At 38.5% G+C, this 15,864-nt stretch overlaps 2 protein-coding genes across 6 annotated transcripts in view; both read right to left on the bottom strand.

The window, feature by feature from the left end:
• The window catches only part of myo18b (myosin XVIIIB), a 60,578-nt gene extending 51,276 nt beyond the window's left edge, over positions 1–9,302 (bottom strand). For 3 of the 5 annotated variants that reach the window (XM_082157921.1, XM_082157920.1, XM_082157922.1), the window contains exons 1-3: positions 7,686–9,302; positions 4,825–4,957; positions 1,281–1,432 (exon numbers count right to left, since the gene is read on the bottom strand). In XM_082157921.1, coding sequence (XP_082014047.1) covers positions 1,281–1,432; positions 4,825–4,861 — 189 coding nt within the window. In that variant the 5' untranslated portion in view covers positions 4,862–4,957; positions 7,686–9,302. Of the gene's footprint in view, positions 1–1,280; positions 1,433–4,818; positions 4,958–7,685 lie in introns of those variants that run through there. The other 2 variants (XM_082157923.1, XM_082157924.1) reach the window with 2 other exon arrangements.
• A 140-nt stretch (positions 9,303–9,442) lies between these two features.
• Positions 9,443–15,864, bottom strand: part of grk3 (G protein-coupled receptor kinase 3) — a 59,296-nt gene continuing 52,874 nt past the window's right edge. Inside the window, exons 20-21 of the mRNA XM_082157983.1 lie at positions 15,478–15,591; positions 9,443–13,184 (exon numbers count right to left, since the gene is read on the bottom strand). Coding sequence (XP_082014109.1) covers positions 13,023–13,184; positions 15,478–15,591 — 276 coding nt within the window. The 3' untranslated portion in view covers positions 9,443–13,022. The remainder of the gene's footprint in view (positions 13,185–15,477; positions 15,592–15,864) is intronic.

Genomic DNA, 15,864 nt, shown 5'->3' with positions numbered 1-15,864 from the left:
TCCACTCCCCACACCCCCCTTCATGTGCACGCGCACTAGCGCACTAACCCCCCAAACCCCCACCCCCACCCCCAAATCATTCTTGTCGGTTATTGGCTGGAGCACTGTTTGTTATGTTTCGTGGTCCAGGTTGGGCCAGTTTGTTTTTCTTGCCGTTTGTGGAGCCTGGGCTGTCTACAGAGACCGCGTTTTTTTACAGTGTGTTCAGGGGACAGGCAGCTAGCGGATAGTGAGAGATGTTTGCTGGAAGTGAAAATGTTGGCCTAAAAAAACGCGTGACATTGCTTAGAGCACCTTTAATATGCTGTGTGTTATAAAGTTATTTTTTGCTAAAATATCATGATTTGTAGAGATGTTACTGAATTTCAAATTTAGCAAAAAGTTACTTCACTCACAATTAATAACCGGTCATTGTTTACATTATCAATCATTGGTGTCAAGTTGACAACGATGATTATGAAGAACATTCTTTTCAGGAATTCAAATTATGCAAGTTTTGTCTTTAGAACTATCTTAAGCAAAAAGATAAGAACATTCTTACATGTTTTTGGGAATACAAATATTCTGAACTTTAGTCTTAAAGGGACAGTTCACCCAAAAATGAAGAATTCTGTCATAATTTACTCGCCCTCATATTGTTCCACACTTGTATGAGTTTCTGTTTAACACAAAAGAAGATATTTTGAAGAATGTTGGTAACCAGACAGTTAATGGTAGCCATTGACTTCCATTGCAGGAAAAAAATACTATGGAAGTCAATGGATGCTGCCAACTATCTGGTTACAAACATTCTTTAAAATATCGTCTTGTGTTCAGTAGCAGAAACTCATACAGGTTTGGAACAACATGAGGGTGAGAAAATGATGACAGAATTCTTCATTTTTGGAAAATGAGAAGTAAAATAGCAGTTACAAAGAATTTCATTCTTAAGAAGGTTTTGAGAACCACCAGCTTCCTTGTTTAAAAAACCAACTTGACCATGATAAACTGTATAACCTGTTTTTTCGAGAGGCTGCTCACTGCAGAACCATGGGTGGAGTGTGAAGTCCTGCTCCTCCTCTCTAGATGTAATTTGTAATGGGTGGAGCTAGAAAGTCTAACCCCACCCATAACTATCCCTCCACCCATTAGATCCACAGAGGTGGAGCTGGACTAGGTCAAGCTCTACCCATGACATCCAGGGGGGGGGGGGGGGGGGGGGGCTGGATGTCATTTGGCTCTGCAGTGAACACCACTTGGGTTTTCCCAGCAGAATCCCATCCATTGAAGTGCGATCTCACCGCCTTCTCCTCTTTAAGCTCTGGCTCTTTGTGGCGTGTCTCTTTCTCGGTCTCCCTCACCAGCTGTTTGAGGAATCCTCCAGGTACGGCGGAGAGAGGAGGAGGAGGCTGTGCGGCGACGGCTTCTGGTGTCTTCTTCTCCTCCTTGATCTGTTCACAAATGGGGAATAAAGGAGCTCATGTCATGAACTCCATTTCAACAAACTGTCCACGTCTAACTGACTGACACAAATCACAGGAAAAATGGTTAGAAGGTAACATTCCCACTGCAAACATGCTTTTTATTAAAGGGGTGGTTGATTATGATTTCACTTTTCTAACTTTAGTTAGAGTGTAATGTTGCTGTTTGAGCATAAACAACATCTGCAAAGGTCCAATGCTCAAAGTTCAAAGCAAAGGGAGATATTTGCTTTTAAAGAAATTGCTTTTTACACTACAACACTACAGGACATTCCTCCCGGGTTAGTGACATCACCAACCCTAGAATTTACATAAACCCCGCCCCCTGAACACGATTTATAGATTATCAAGACAGAATATGCTAATCAATGACGAGAAGATAACTACACATCAGCTACATAAATTCATCAACTAACCATACAGAAATGTCCTGTTGCTTCTACATGTTGTCACTTCTCGAGTCTCTCCATCTTTGTCTGAATCCGGTTTGAACTTAAAAGGCTAAAAGTTTGTGAAATGTTCAGTGCATGTCTGTGTGAGTGCAAGCTGTTGAAGCTCCGCCCTCTGCGCCGGAAGCTCATTTGCATTTAAAGGAACAGACACAAAACGGTGCATTTTTGCACACCTCAAAGTGACAATTTTAACATGCTATATAAAATTATCTGTGGGGTATTTTGAACTAAAACTTCACATACACACTCTGAGGACATCAAAACTTATTTTACATCTTGTGAAAAGGGCATCATACCACCCCTTTAACATGTTGTCATAATTTACATGCAAGTGAATGCATGTTGTTTTAACGATGTTTTATATTTTTTATCTGATAATGAAATACAAAATACTGATAAAAAAATTATAATAAAAAGACATTGTTTGGATTATTTTCCCTTTAAAAAATTTACAAAAAATATCAGTTAATATCATGCTAATATAGATGTTAAAATATATTTATATAAAAAATTTTTTTTATAAGTTGACTAGTATTTTATCATAAATGCTGCCATTTTTTAAATGCATTTCCAATATAAATAAACAATAACCAATTAATTCTGTATTTAAGATTGTAAATGTATTTTCTTTCCCCTTGAAGTACATTTTCTAATATATTTTGCCATTTGGAGGTTTATACATATGCATGTGTTAAGGATGTTTTATATTGCAAATATAAAATGCATACAAGTAAAAAAATATAACTAAGTAAATGCATTATATAGATATTTTATATTTTTATCCAGAAAACACCATAGTAAACTGATGTTGTTAAATGGTAATACCCTAATATTTTAATATATTAACATTAACAATAATTTAAATACCACGATAATGTATGATTATAAATGAAAGTTTTAATTTACAGTGATATTAAGAGCCATGCCCAAACAAACACGGTAATAATACCATAGCACACTTTTGTTGGGGAAAATAATTGAAACACAAACCTTCCCTTATCCAGCATGCTAACTTGCTAAAGCTCAGTATTTAGCTTGCTAGTTTACTTTTGCCAACAAGCTATAGATACATCCCTCATTTCAAATGTACTATAGTTTATGGTTCGTAAATATGAATAGGGTATTTGTAGTAAGACCGTAGTAAACACAGGCTACTACAATATTGTGAAAATGATGCTCTTACTCGCATAATATTAGCACGACTATTTAGCATGAATCTTCAACCAAAATACTGTAGGCCTAGTTACTAGGTAGTTGTCCTATTGTAAAAGCACGGTAAGTTTTATGTGGGTGAACTCTAAAGACGATATTGTTAGAATCGTCCCATAAACGTTCTGACAGTTTCCACTGCTTCCCTCGACACTCTATTAGCAGCACATACAGTGATATTAAACACATGGTGAGCTGCTAAATGTTAGCCGAGGGCAGTGGGTTGCCTTTAGCAGACCAACAGAGCCGTAACACTATATAGAGTGTAAAATAACTGCACTTCATGCCAGCTAGCCAGTGGAAATAGTCCAGTCTGCAATACCAACTAGCTAAAGCTGCCTGGGAAAAAGATAGCTTTAGCATGTATGCTACAGTATAATTACGTGCACATGGCAGCTGAGAACAACTGGAAAAGTAATTTAGATGCGTTTTAGAATATTAAAGACCTAATGACAGATTCAATAGAGCTAAAACCTTAAATATACCACAAAACATCATCCCTGATGCTAAGAATACTGTCATCTTAGCGAACCATAAGGGAGCGGACCACCATAGAGACCAACGTGGCAGCAACAAGGGTCACACTGTGAGAATTAAAGCCTACTTAAAACTGTTATGAAATATTAATGAATTATTTGGTGTTGGACACATTTGGTGAGAGCACACATATTGTAAACAATAAGATGTATGCAGTCAGACAGATGTCTATTCCATAATGCTATTGCTGATAGCACACGCACATCACAGAGACGTCTAATTGATGTTCGCATTTTCATCTGCAGGATATAGTTTTTAGAGTGTTTACTCATCTGCAATATTTCCTGTAAGATGTTAAATAGACATTAGTAAAATGTCTTTAAGATGTTTATGATTTAGAATTTATGTAAAACTGCTTTTTCTAAGATGTTTGTCAGATGCTTTCCAGATTAAGCACTCTTTAACACATCGTACCTGTGCGATCTATCCATCTCTCTAATATATTCTGCATTTACCCAAAAGTGTATTTCAAAGATAGAAAAAAATTATTGCCCCTCAAATTAAATTTTCTAATATATACTGTACCATTTGAAGGGTTAAACTAAATATATATTTTAAATGTGAAAAATATATTTTCTTAAGCATTGATGTTTACAACATACTGTAGCCTATAGAATAAATTCTACAAATATTTTGGCCGAATAAAAAAAATGCATGTGTATATATAGCCACCCAAATGAAAATGAAGATAATGTTAGCAAACAAGGCCTAACTTGAGGAGTAGGAGTTAATTGTGGTTATAGAACTCTTTTTATATATATTTCTTAAACCTAGGACATGCATTAGTAGGGCTTGCCTGAAAATAGTGTTTTATGTGTGTGTGTGTGTGTGTGTGTGTGTGTGTGTGTGTGTGTGTGTGTGTGAGATTTGAGGTAAAGAAGCTACATTTATGATACCATTGTTAGATTTCACATATGTAATTGAAATGTAATATTGACAAGCACAGATTTCAGTCTTTCCCCTCTTATGTTACCTGACTAGAAGATACAAAGACTTAAAGAGACACAGACAGTATTTTGACTTTCATTATAAATATGAATGTCAGTGGGTGGTTTGGGTGAGACTGAAAACAGACTACAAGCATCTACAAAAGGACAGTGATTAATTGTTGAACTTGTGTGGGTTAGTTGCTGAACTACAGGCATGCAGCCGTCCTGCACCTCCCTTCTGTTCCCACAGTTTTAAGCGTGAGGAGAGCGCCATGACGGGACGAGGGCTGAAGGCAGGGAGATCTCAGCCAGGTGTGATGCTGAGCAGGACAAAGTGGAGCAAAGAAATGGAAACAGTGACACTGTGGACCTGCCAAGGGAGAAACAGACAGAAAATTTCACAGAATTATCTCATAATGAGTAATATTTAACCTCAAAATAAATTGTAATGTAATATATACATTTTAAATAAAATAAATATTTTTATTAAATTTTATTTTGCATTGTTTGTAATGTGTAATATTCTATAAATGTATATAAATATAAATGTTTTGCATGACATTTTTATTATATTTCCTCTAAATCGACGTATTCTTTAAATCTGAAATTTGTGTGACATTTTATTATTACAAAAATATTTCAATAAATGTTGGTTCTTTTGCTGTTGTAGGCTGTAAGGACCTTTGTTGATCAGATTCAAGGATTCAAATGCCCTGTAGTATAAATATAATACATAATTTGCATATACATTATGTGAGATGAGAGAATAAACATGGTTTCTTAAAATCCAGAATTTAGGGAAACTGGTGAAACAAATTAGCTAGCAAATGAAAACATCTTCAACTGAGTCATATTTAGGAAACTAAATATCATATTGATTTGGAGTAGGGGTAATGTCCTTGCAATGCCCTAGAAACCACCAAAAACACCCTAGCAACTGCATAGCAACACCCTGGCAACCACCCAAAACAGGAAGTGTGTTATGCACAGGCAAATATCCAGAAAATGCTCAAATCTAGAATTAGGCTGTTGTTGATGATGATGATAAATCCAGCTGAGCTTATCCAGGCAATAACATACTAAATGAAAGAGATTATGTTCTTCTACAGTCTTCAGTGAAGCATTCGCTCCATGATAAATACAGACCTCCCGCTCCAACAACACAAACAAATGATGAAAGCAAACCCAGAAGCCGGCTCTAATGAAGGCCAAATGGCAGGAATTGACTGGAAACAGCACAGATCTGTGGTTCATTACAGTCGACGTTCAGCCAGCAGTTTTTCATTTTAAAAATCTGTTTCACTTTGTTCATGTAAGGTCTTGTTTTAAGCATTTATATTTCTGAAAAACCAGTATTACCACTTTTGGCAAACCAAACATCTTCAAGGGATTTACCCATATAAATAGCTGATACTTAAATACATTTTATATGACGGCCAAAATCTATATTACTTGTTAAATCACACAAAATACTGTGTTCACATACACAAAATATCTAATAAATTATAATAAAAAAATATCAAAGCTGATAGCCGTGCGTGCGGTTTCGTTTAAAAAAGGAATAAATAAAAAAGTTACAAAAAATTCACTGCTTGCCATGTCATTTCTAATATACATCATAAAAGGCATAATGGTATTATTATTATTTTTGGGGCATGTACCACTGTGTCAGAAATGAACTTAGGGTGTTTCATGTATATTTTTTCTAACCATTTTGAAAATAATGCCAACCTTTTATGCCTCATTTTAATCCATTCATTGACCAATTCTCAATCTATACCTGAAACTCAAGTTTTTTTACATGAAATATTCAATTAGGTCTAGAATAGTAAAAACTGTATATATATACACACACACATATACATATATACACAGACACACACATATATATACACACACACATATACATATATATACACACACACATATACATATATACACAGACACACACATATATATACACATATACATATGAAGAGTTCAGATGCAAAAGCCTCTAAGTGCCATCTGAAATTTTCTTCTAGAATGATCATTTTTATAAAGCTTGTATATTTAAGTTTAGTAATTTCACTTAAATGACAATTAATAGGTAATTTGCATTGCCATTTAAGTGAAATTATTGAACTTAAATATACGAGCTTGATAAAAATGATAATTCTAGAAGAAAATTTCAGATGGCACTTAGAGGCTTTTGCATCTGAACTACACTTCATATATACACACACACACACACACACACACACTCACACACACACTCACACACACACACACTAGTCAACATTTGAAGTGGATCAAAAAAGTTCATCAAAGTTGTCCTAAGACAAGAACGGGTATTGTTCAAAATTCATGTTTAACTTTGATGAAAGGTTTTGATCCACTTCAAATGTTGACTATCGTATGTAACAAACATTTTGAATTCCAGGGCATTTGATTAATTTCTGACCTTGGTACCAAAGAGATACCATGATTTTTAGACCAATAGTATGGTAATATAAATAGCTTGGCGTATCATGTAAATACCTATATAAATATGGTAATCACTGAATACCATGGTATATATAAAAGCCCCATGTACCTTTTTTTAAAGAACTGCATTTAAAGAACTTCTAGAAGACAAATGGTTGCTCACTTGTTTCCTGCAAATCAATTCATCAGTGCAAATGCACAAAAAACCCCACTGATTCATGTGAAGCTTAGGTCACAGGATCATGACATTGCATGCAATTATATCAAACTCTGCCAAACCTCGACATCTTGTCATCCACTTCGGCATTACACGGCAAACAACAAAACAAATTAGTCAGAGGCTGAAAATGATCCTGTGAGACAGAGCTCAGATTTCAGCTTGAGTCAGCTCCGCGTTTAGTCGCAGAATATCCCGTCGATCCAAACAGAAGGCCTTTAATTTCTCAACCAGAACAAAGCGCTCAACTTCTGGGCCTTAGACGTGAAGCCAAACGTCCCTAATTTCATTATGGAGAACACCAGCCGTACAGGACCGGGATATCTGTGAGAGTCTGGGATCTATAAATAAATCACAGTATCTACAAAAGAAACAGAAACATTTGGGTGTCAATAAGAAGAAACAACAGGCATACCTTGTGATGGCTTCCTCTATGGGAAAAAATACATCCAATGAAAGTATTGTAAGTGTGAAACTCCGGTAAAAAAAAAAAATGAAGAGGCCAAAAGCAAGAGACACAGTCTCACTGTCACTGAGAGGGTGAAGCTACAATCTGAAATAGAGTGGCATGGACATTCACTCACTCACACACACACACACACACACACACGGATAAGCATGGCAGCTGAGTTAACACAAGACTTGGCTATAAATATCCCACAGCAAGAAGAAGTGGGACATACTACCCTGTTTGGGAAACACTTTGACACAGGAAGAGTGCTGTAAACGGGGGAGAAGCTGGAAATGATTTCGATATTGAAATCACATGATTTCAAAACATGGTCGATTCATTTGGCGCCAATACTTCGTAACAGTTTAGCGGGGACTTTGCTAGGGCCAGATGTTCAGAACAACCCCATTTCCTTCAGACATTTAGGATAAAAAGTGCACCTGGAAATGTGTTAAAATATAAACCTGTGAAAACAGCAACAGCTAGAAAAAGAACAAGTCAACAGGTCCGCAGGGCTCCTGATGTCTGGCGGTGTGATTTGACGGACAGACTCAGCTGTGAGATGCAGGGGGTGGGAGGTGAGATCTGTGGGAGGAGGGTGTCAGAGAGAATTAGAGAGAGAACAGAACCACCCGAAGGCAAATGGATATTTTTTTGAACGGGTCGAATGAAGCTGTCATGGAGGAATATCTCAAACATCCTTTCTTGATCTCAAGATTACAAATTTAATCTTTAGCAAACTTCATTTTAAACTTGCTAAATCAATTTCACACGGAAGGTCTTGCTTTATCTTACGGCATATTGATGGAAAAAATAAAACGGATGAGGACATCAAGTTGCTCACATTTTGAGGTCAAACAGAACAGCACCGCGCTTAACGATAGCAAGGTCATGGGTTTGATTCGCAGGGAACGCATGTACTGATAAAAATATATACCTTGAATGCAATGCAAGTCGCTTTGGATAAAAAGCATGCACACTGTAAAAAATGTGGCTGCGATTTAGTTATAACAACTTAATTTGTTGAGATAACTTAAATATCCAACTTAACTAAACTTAATATTTTAAGTCAAGCATGAACACATACTTTTTAAAGTTGAAACAATGTTGGATTTTAAGTTCATGCACTGTACATTTTTTTTACAGTGCATGCAAATGACAAAAGATTACAAATGCACGTAAAAAAATAAATTAAAGGGTCAGTTTTGAATGCAATTGCATGAGGACAAAAACAAAGCCTTTTAAAGAAACGATTTAAGGAAAACACTTTCGAGTGTGGAGCTGACTCCAGTTCTAGCAGCATTTTTATTTTCTTATCTAATGACATTTAGACATTGACTCGAGTCCAAATACTTTTGCGGCTGCTGCAGTTTCAATCAGTGCAGTTTAAAAACACCATTTAGCCTTTTCACATCTAGGCCGAGGAAGAGAGGCGAACGAGGACAGATATTACAATATGGGGAGGATGGTAAACCTCAAGAACCCTTAAGATTGATTTGAGCTTTGATTATATCTGCAGGATAAGGGAGGACATCCAAGAGAGAGGACTGTTAACTCCACAACACTAATGCACAGCTCAATCACACCGAGATCTGTCCGCAGTTCCTCCAAATGGCTTTGCCTTGCCCTGAAAGTTGCCCTAATTGAGGTTTCAGTTTATAAATCTTGCACGTAGATATAAACAGGATAAATCCCGAAAGCATGGAGACAACAGACACGGCAACACGAAAAAGGGGCTTTTATTTCTGAACTGTTTTTATAAGCAGTCCAACACACATGTTCCTAGCTGTTCTGAAAAACAAAACAAAAAACAAAAGAATTTTTTTTAATAACAATTATCATTCATTGAATAATATTATCAATAATTATTATTATAATCATCATCATCATCGTCATCATTATCATCATCATCATAACCTTAAATGGTAATAACCCCAGACAGTAGTATTTGCGTTTGTTTGTGACACATGAAAAAAAGAGTTTCGGTTGACTGTAAACCCGGATACTCGACAGCTCCGTGCCCTAGGTAAACCCACGCACAGAGGGACTAGCTCCCCGACCAGACAATAAATATGAAAGAGAGCAAGAGAGTCCTGTATTAAACAAACAAAAATAATAATCTGTAACTTGTAGGTACAATATCTAAACTTTTATGTGCAAGATCTGAGCTGATTCTTCACCACAAATAGTTGAACTCACATCAAACCCGATCCCTTCCCGAGTCAATTTTTGTGTCTACGTCGTAAAATCTTTTTAAATAAACCTAAGCTCATTTGTTTTCATTTCATATACACATATATACTTAGATTTTTGTTAGTTTGTTTTTCTTTTTTTTTTTCCTATTTAATCGCCCTCTTCCATTTCAAAACCTGCGTTCGCCCACAGACAAATTCACCGCTACGGAACAGACACACAAGCACTTGAATGAAGCAAAACACTGACGAAGTGAATGAAAAGCTACCGTTAAAATAAAATATAAAACCCCTGAATAAAACATGGATATTTAGGACTGGCGGAGGTGCCACCCTTCTTGAGAAACGGGCTAGCAGTTTCAAAACACGGTACCGGCCGCCGCCGGTCAGTAGCTTTGAGGCGTATCGTCAATGACGTAGGATCGTTCGCCCCGCGGCACGCTTGTTCCACGTCACCTGGATTTGGTCACATTTTTTGTACCCTTTCTCAAACTCGTCGACACTTGCCTGTTAAAACGTACCAATTTTAGTTTCGAAAATAAACAGCGAGCGTCGCATGAGCTTTTTCATTGGTTCGAGGACATTCTCCTACAGTCGTTTGGCACATTTATTTTTTCATCAGCTCGTGATGGAAAAGTGCAGAGATAATATTTCAAAACAAAGCCATTTTGGTTTGAAAATATAACCCTTGAAGGGCACTAAAACATCCTCAGGATGGCACCTCCCAGACACTCAAAGGCTACAAAAACTGGTCGACTCCCCCAAAACCCTGCAATTTTTTTGCAGGGCGTCGCATGCAAATCACTCGAAATGCACAGACGGGAGTCATAGAAAAAGAAAATTACTGCATGGAAAAAAAAAAAAGAACCTGAATATACATGAAGAAAACACATCTTTAAAAATCATCTCATGCCTGTTAAGCTGTGCTTGTTTTTCCATTCAAACCAAAAAAAAAAAAAAAGAAAGAAAAATAGACCAAAAATAAATGCACATAACATGCTCAAAAAAATATGTCATCTATAGAAATCTGCATTTGCGTCACATTCAAAACAATATAAAAATTTAAACTATATTCAAATCAAGCCTCACAACAAATGGTTTTAAGTTGTCTCTCCTTCCACGATCCAAGCAGCCCACCTTTCCGAACACCTGTGAGTGCGAGCGGACTACCTTCGTTCTGAATAACAGTGTGTCTGCCCGTAAATGGATAATGGTGATGCCGCTTTGCGCGTCTCACCCTCAGAAGCGCCGGCATAGCTAAACACAAACACAGACAGAAGACCTCTTCCGCACCTCATTATGAGATAAGTCATCCAACTCTCCGCTCTTTTACACCGATGGTCCTAAAAGAGGCGCGAACGCACAGTTCTCTCAGCCTGAGGTTTGCGCGTGTCGCTGATTGACAGATGTGAACCCGCCCACCCCGCCCGCCCCCAAGCTGAGACATAGGGACAAACACAGACAGGCAGAGACAGAGATTCGCCATATATGCAAACATTGTCAAGAAGATTATACTGTAGATGCACAGAGAAAGGATTCGTATATACAGTCGGATAAAAGACTCCAGGGATGCTGCTGCTGCTGCTTTCTTCCTAAGTGGTCCCTCTAACCGAGACATCATGCATCGTCAACCGTCCACTGGCGTCTATGTACGCCGAAGCTGTTCGAGCGACTGGAGGTCTGCAGTTCAGTTTATTCCTGTGCGTTCAGATTCCAACACTGTTCTCGGAGCCGTTCACAGGGAGATCGAGGTGACGCGGCCTGGACTCGAGGAATTCTCAGGTGTCTCTAGTCAACATTTATTTCATTGGCACTTTTTGCACTTCTGCGAGTTCAAGGGGGAGGGGGGGGGTTGGGTTCAAGAAGGGGGCGTGTCCTCGTAAACATCCCGCCACATTCCTTCCCATTGTGTCAAGCAGCGTAAAATCACTCCACCATCGGAAAAACAAACAAACAAAAAAAGACGAAAAGAAAAATACATTCAAGGTGAAAGAAAACAATTCTTCCAGGTGACAACATGGGCATATCCTTTAAAGCAACAACACCTACATTTTGCATCGTGTACACACACAAGTACACGCATTTAATGCACGTGAACGGGCACGCAGCAACCCAACTGAATTTGGTGTTTACAAGGGCTGAGCACCAAAAAAAAAAAGCTCCCTAATTTTTACACAGTTTGTTGTCCTCTAAGAGCACACCTTGGATGTGCACAACACTCGCAACTCATGCTGTTACACTTGTTCAATCCGACAGCGAGTATTATTACGGAAGTGTAGAAGACTTTGTACTTTACAAGTACAGGACAGGGGTCGGGTGCCACAACAGTCCACAAATCAGAGTCCATTTAGTATGAAACTGCATGCATGCCAAGCACCCACAATGTTGACAGAAAGTGGTGCAAAGCATACGCTTCAAGAACTGCACAGTCAGTGAGGTGGCCTTGGCGTTTCCACAAAGGACATGAAAAGACAATGGGAGTAATATTGTTCAAGCCATCGTCTATTGAGATCGTTTCCATCTGATTAGCGCTCTCAGACCGAATGGCTCTAGTTTCCCTTGGCAAAAAGGATCCACCGGCTCCCAGAGCAGAAGCACTGATACTGTCCGGCTCTAGCACACTGCCACTTGGGAAAGAAGCTCCAAGTGAACATTGGTAGGGTTTTTGGGACCCTTACAGCAGAGGCCTTTATCTTTGCCTGTATACGAGCATGCCAGCGTGTGCATGGAGAATGTGGGGTTCACAGAAGAAACAAGAGTGGCACAGTATCCCAGCCTGCACCACTGGTCAAAACAAGGTCCCAGATGCAGCATTGACATCGCTGATTGTTCTTGAGCATTATCCTGGAGTGACGCTAACCCCAAGGAACTGTATGTGTGTGTGTGTGTGTATACATGTGTGTGTGCATTTGATTGACGGACAGTTGTGGAACAGCAGCCCAGCAGAACCTTCCAAGATGGACCATGTGGCGGCTCGCTGTGCCGGTTGGGAAGCCTGATGGTGCTAGACAAGCGTTTTGCTGGGAGAGAGTGTGAGAGCGTGTGCATGTGTGTGTTGATGAAAAGGATGGAGAGGAGCAGTGGACAAGGGTGGCGGGAGGTGGGCGGCTCACAGGCCGTTGCTGTTGCGGTGAGTGAGCGGAGGTTTGGACAGTTCCACCACGTTAGTTCGCCCCTTGCCGATGACTTTGGGGGCACGACGCAGCAGCTTCTGGGCCTCGGTGAATGCTTCGGTGAGTTCTTTCTTCCACTGTACGAACTCTGGGTCACTCTGTGAGAAGAGGAAGAACATTATAAATAAAATGCTAATCTGATTTATTACTTTAACAAAGCAAGAACACTAATGGATAAAACCCTAGCAAGCTACCTAGACAGTATTTTTAGGTACACTGGATGCAAACGATATTTAAAATACGAGTTTGGACAAATGCATCTTTTGTAGAGAAGGCAAAATCAGACAGCATTCGAAAAGCCAGTCAAGGGAGATTTTATAAAAATAATTTTATTCAAAAAGTATTGGTGCCTAAATATGTTTTTTCTGTTTTAAAAAAAATAAAAAAATAATGTAATCCCTCACTGTTTTAACTCGTACTATTCTCTTCGATGTCTCAAACGTATTACTAGCAGTTCTTGTGTTTATTGCCTCAAAATGAATTGCTTGTTGTGTTCCTCAATTGTAAGTCACTTAGGATAAAAGCGTCTGCTATATGAATAAATGCACATTTACATATTGATAGAAAAATTGTTCTAATAAAAACAAATGCACCAACATTTTGGTGTGCTTTGTATTGTTTTGTGCCTAGAGTATCGTTGGCATGCAAATGTCAAACTGGATTGGAATCAGTAAAGCTGAAGGCTCATTAACGTGAAAGCTATTTGTATTGCACGAGCGGCCTGAAAAAAGCATTTTAAATCGGCCTCTTATGTGGTTTAATTTCGGCAAGGTCTGCTAATGTGTGGACATGCACTTCTGATGTTACTCCTGCGCTGATGGGAAAAAATATTCTTGGCAGAAAGCAGACTCAAAAACTTCAAGAGATAAGGAACGTTTTTCCTAGAACAGAAGTTCATAGCAGCACATACGGATACCAACAGAGACTGTGCTTTTTTTTTTTCTGGATAATTTAATATTTTCATATATAAGAAGCACACAGAGGACGATATAAGAGCAAATGGGGAAGATAGAAACAAAGGTTGGGTATTCTGACCAAGGCTTAATATTATGGTAACAGTATATCAGACAAAATAATAGTTTTTAGTAAAATAAAATGTCTGTTGTTTTGTTTTAATATTAAATTATCATGCTGCAATAGTTTTTTTATTGGGGGGGATAATCCAGTCCAACATCCAATTAAATATTTTAATTTAATATCTAGGGCTGGGGGAATTAACGCGTTAATCTTTGCGATTAATTTGAAATGTTTAACGCGTTAAAAAAAAATAACGCAATTGCCTCGTTTTAATGATTTCCTGTTGCGTCTGCTATTAAAAAGGCCGAAATATGCCGTCCCGCCCCTCCATGTTCGGCGGTCAGGTTTCATTCTCGGGCAGCTTTCATGAGCGGGTCTTTTCCGCTCGGTATGTGCGTCGCGCTCTGTGCTCCGCGCGCACGCGTGAGTGTGTGTCGGTCGGTCGGCGCGCTCTGTGCTCCGCGCGCGCGCGTGTGTGTGTGTGTGTGGGCTCGCTCTGTCGTTAATGGCCCAGCAGCGGTGAGCTCTCCGTTCCGTGTGTGTGTGTGTGTGTGTGTGTGTGTGTGTGTGTGTGTGCGTGTGTGTGTGTCGGCGGCTCTGTCGTTAACGGCCCAAAGGCTTCAATCATGTACTAAGCACTGGAAAAGTAAAGTCCACTCAAGTAACGTGAAATTTCTCTGTTGACTTCTGTTTGCTGAGCTGGTATAGCCATGCTGGGCAACAATGGTAAAATGACCTGCTCTGATCACATGCTCTGGTAATAATAGCTTTGTAGGACTATATTTTGTTTTAATAATTAATAAAATAATAATAATAATCTGTTAAATTGATTATGTTGATTGATTATTGAAAAAGAATAATATATTGATATATTGATGTTTAATATTTTAATATAGGGCTATTTTCTGTTCCCTTTTTTTCCTGTGTTGTTTAATTAGGTGATTCTAAGTTTAAATATTGGTGATTACAAGCTTGGGGGAAGCGCAATTAATTGCAATTAATTACAGAAATTGTGCAATTAATTAGTTAATTTTTTTTAATCGATTCCCAGCCCTATTAATATCATATATAAGAAGCCCACAGAGTCAGTGCTTTACGGTTTCAGTCCTATTTTTTGTGACTGAAACCAGTTTTCTTCACTTTTATAAGAAAAACAAGGCAGGTAAAATGTATTATTAATTGTATATTATTATTATAAATTACATTATTTCATCTCATAAGTGACATTTAAATACAAAATGTATGATATTTAATACTATTACAAATAGAACAAATGCATAGGTAGCAATAAAAGTGAAGCAAGATGAAACAAGAACAAAAGGAGGAGAGGAAAGCCCACAATGAGACAGTGAGAACAGCATGAAGGTGTCCTACCTCGCACTGCAGGACAAACTGTTTCCCTCCTTTGATCCTCAGCAGGATGCACTTTTTGTCCTTGATCTGCGTCTCCTCCACAGTCACGATCTGCTCCATGGTCAGCAGGTTTTGCTGGAGGGAGGAAAGACTAATTAGCACATCCCTCTAAGAGTCTTCTCGCAGACTATCCTACTGAGTTTGTGAGCAACACGCCATGCTACCCGCTAGCCGCTAGCTCTGCATGGGTGGGATTTTATTCTATTCTTCAGGTACATGCTATCTATCAGCGTCACTTTCACTGAGGCAGAACATCTAGAGGTTGTTTCAGGCTATGAGGGTGACAAGCTGTTCTTGTACTCAATGAGTGAGTGTTGGTACAACAGGCTGCAGACGTAGCATCTCATG

This window comes from Leuciscus leuciscus (genome assembly GCF_965113295.1).
Source record: "Leuciscus leuciscus genome assembly, chromosome: 24".
Taxonomy (NCBI): Eukaryota; Metazoa; Chordata; class Actinopteri; order Cypriniformes; family Leuciscidae; genus Leuciscus; species Leuciscus leuciscus.
The sequence above is the reverse complement of the archived record's forward strand: the minus strand, read 5'-3'. Positions and strand labels throughout refer to the sequence as shown.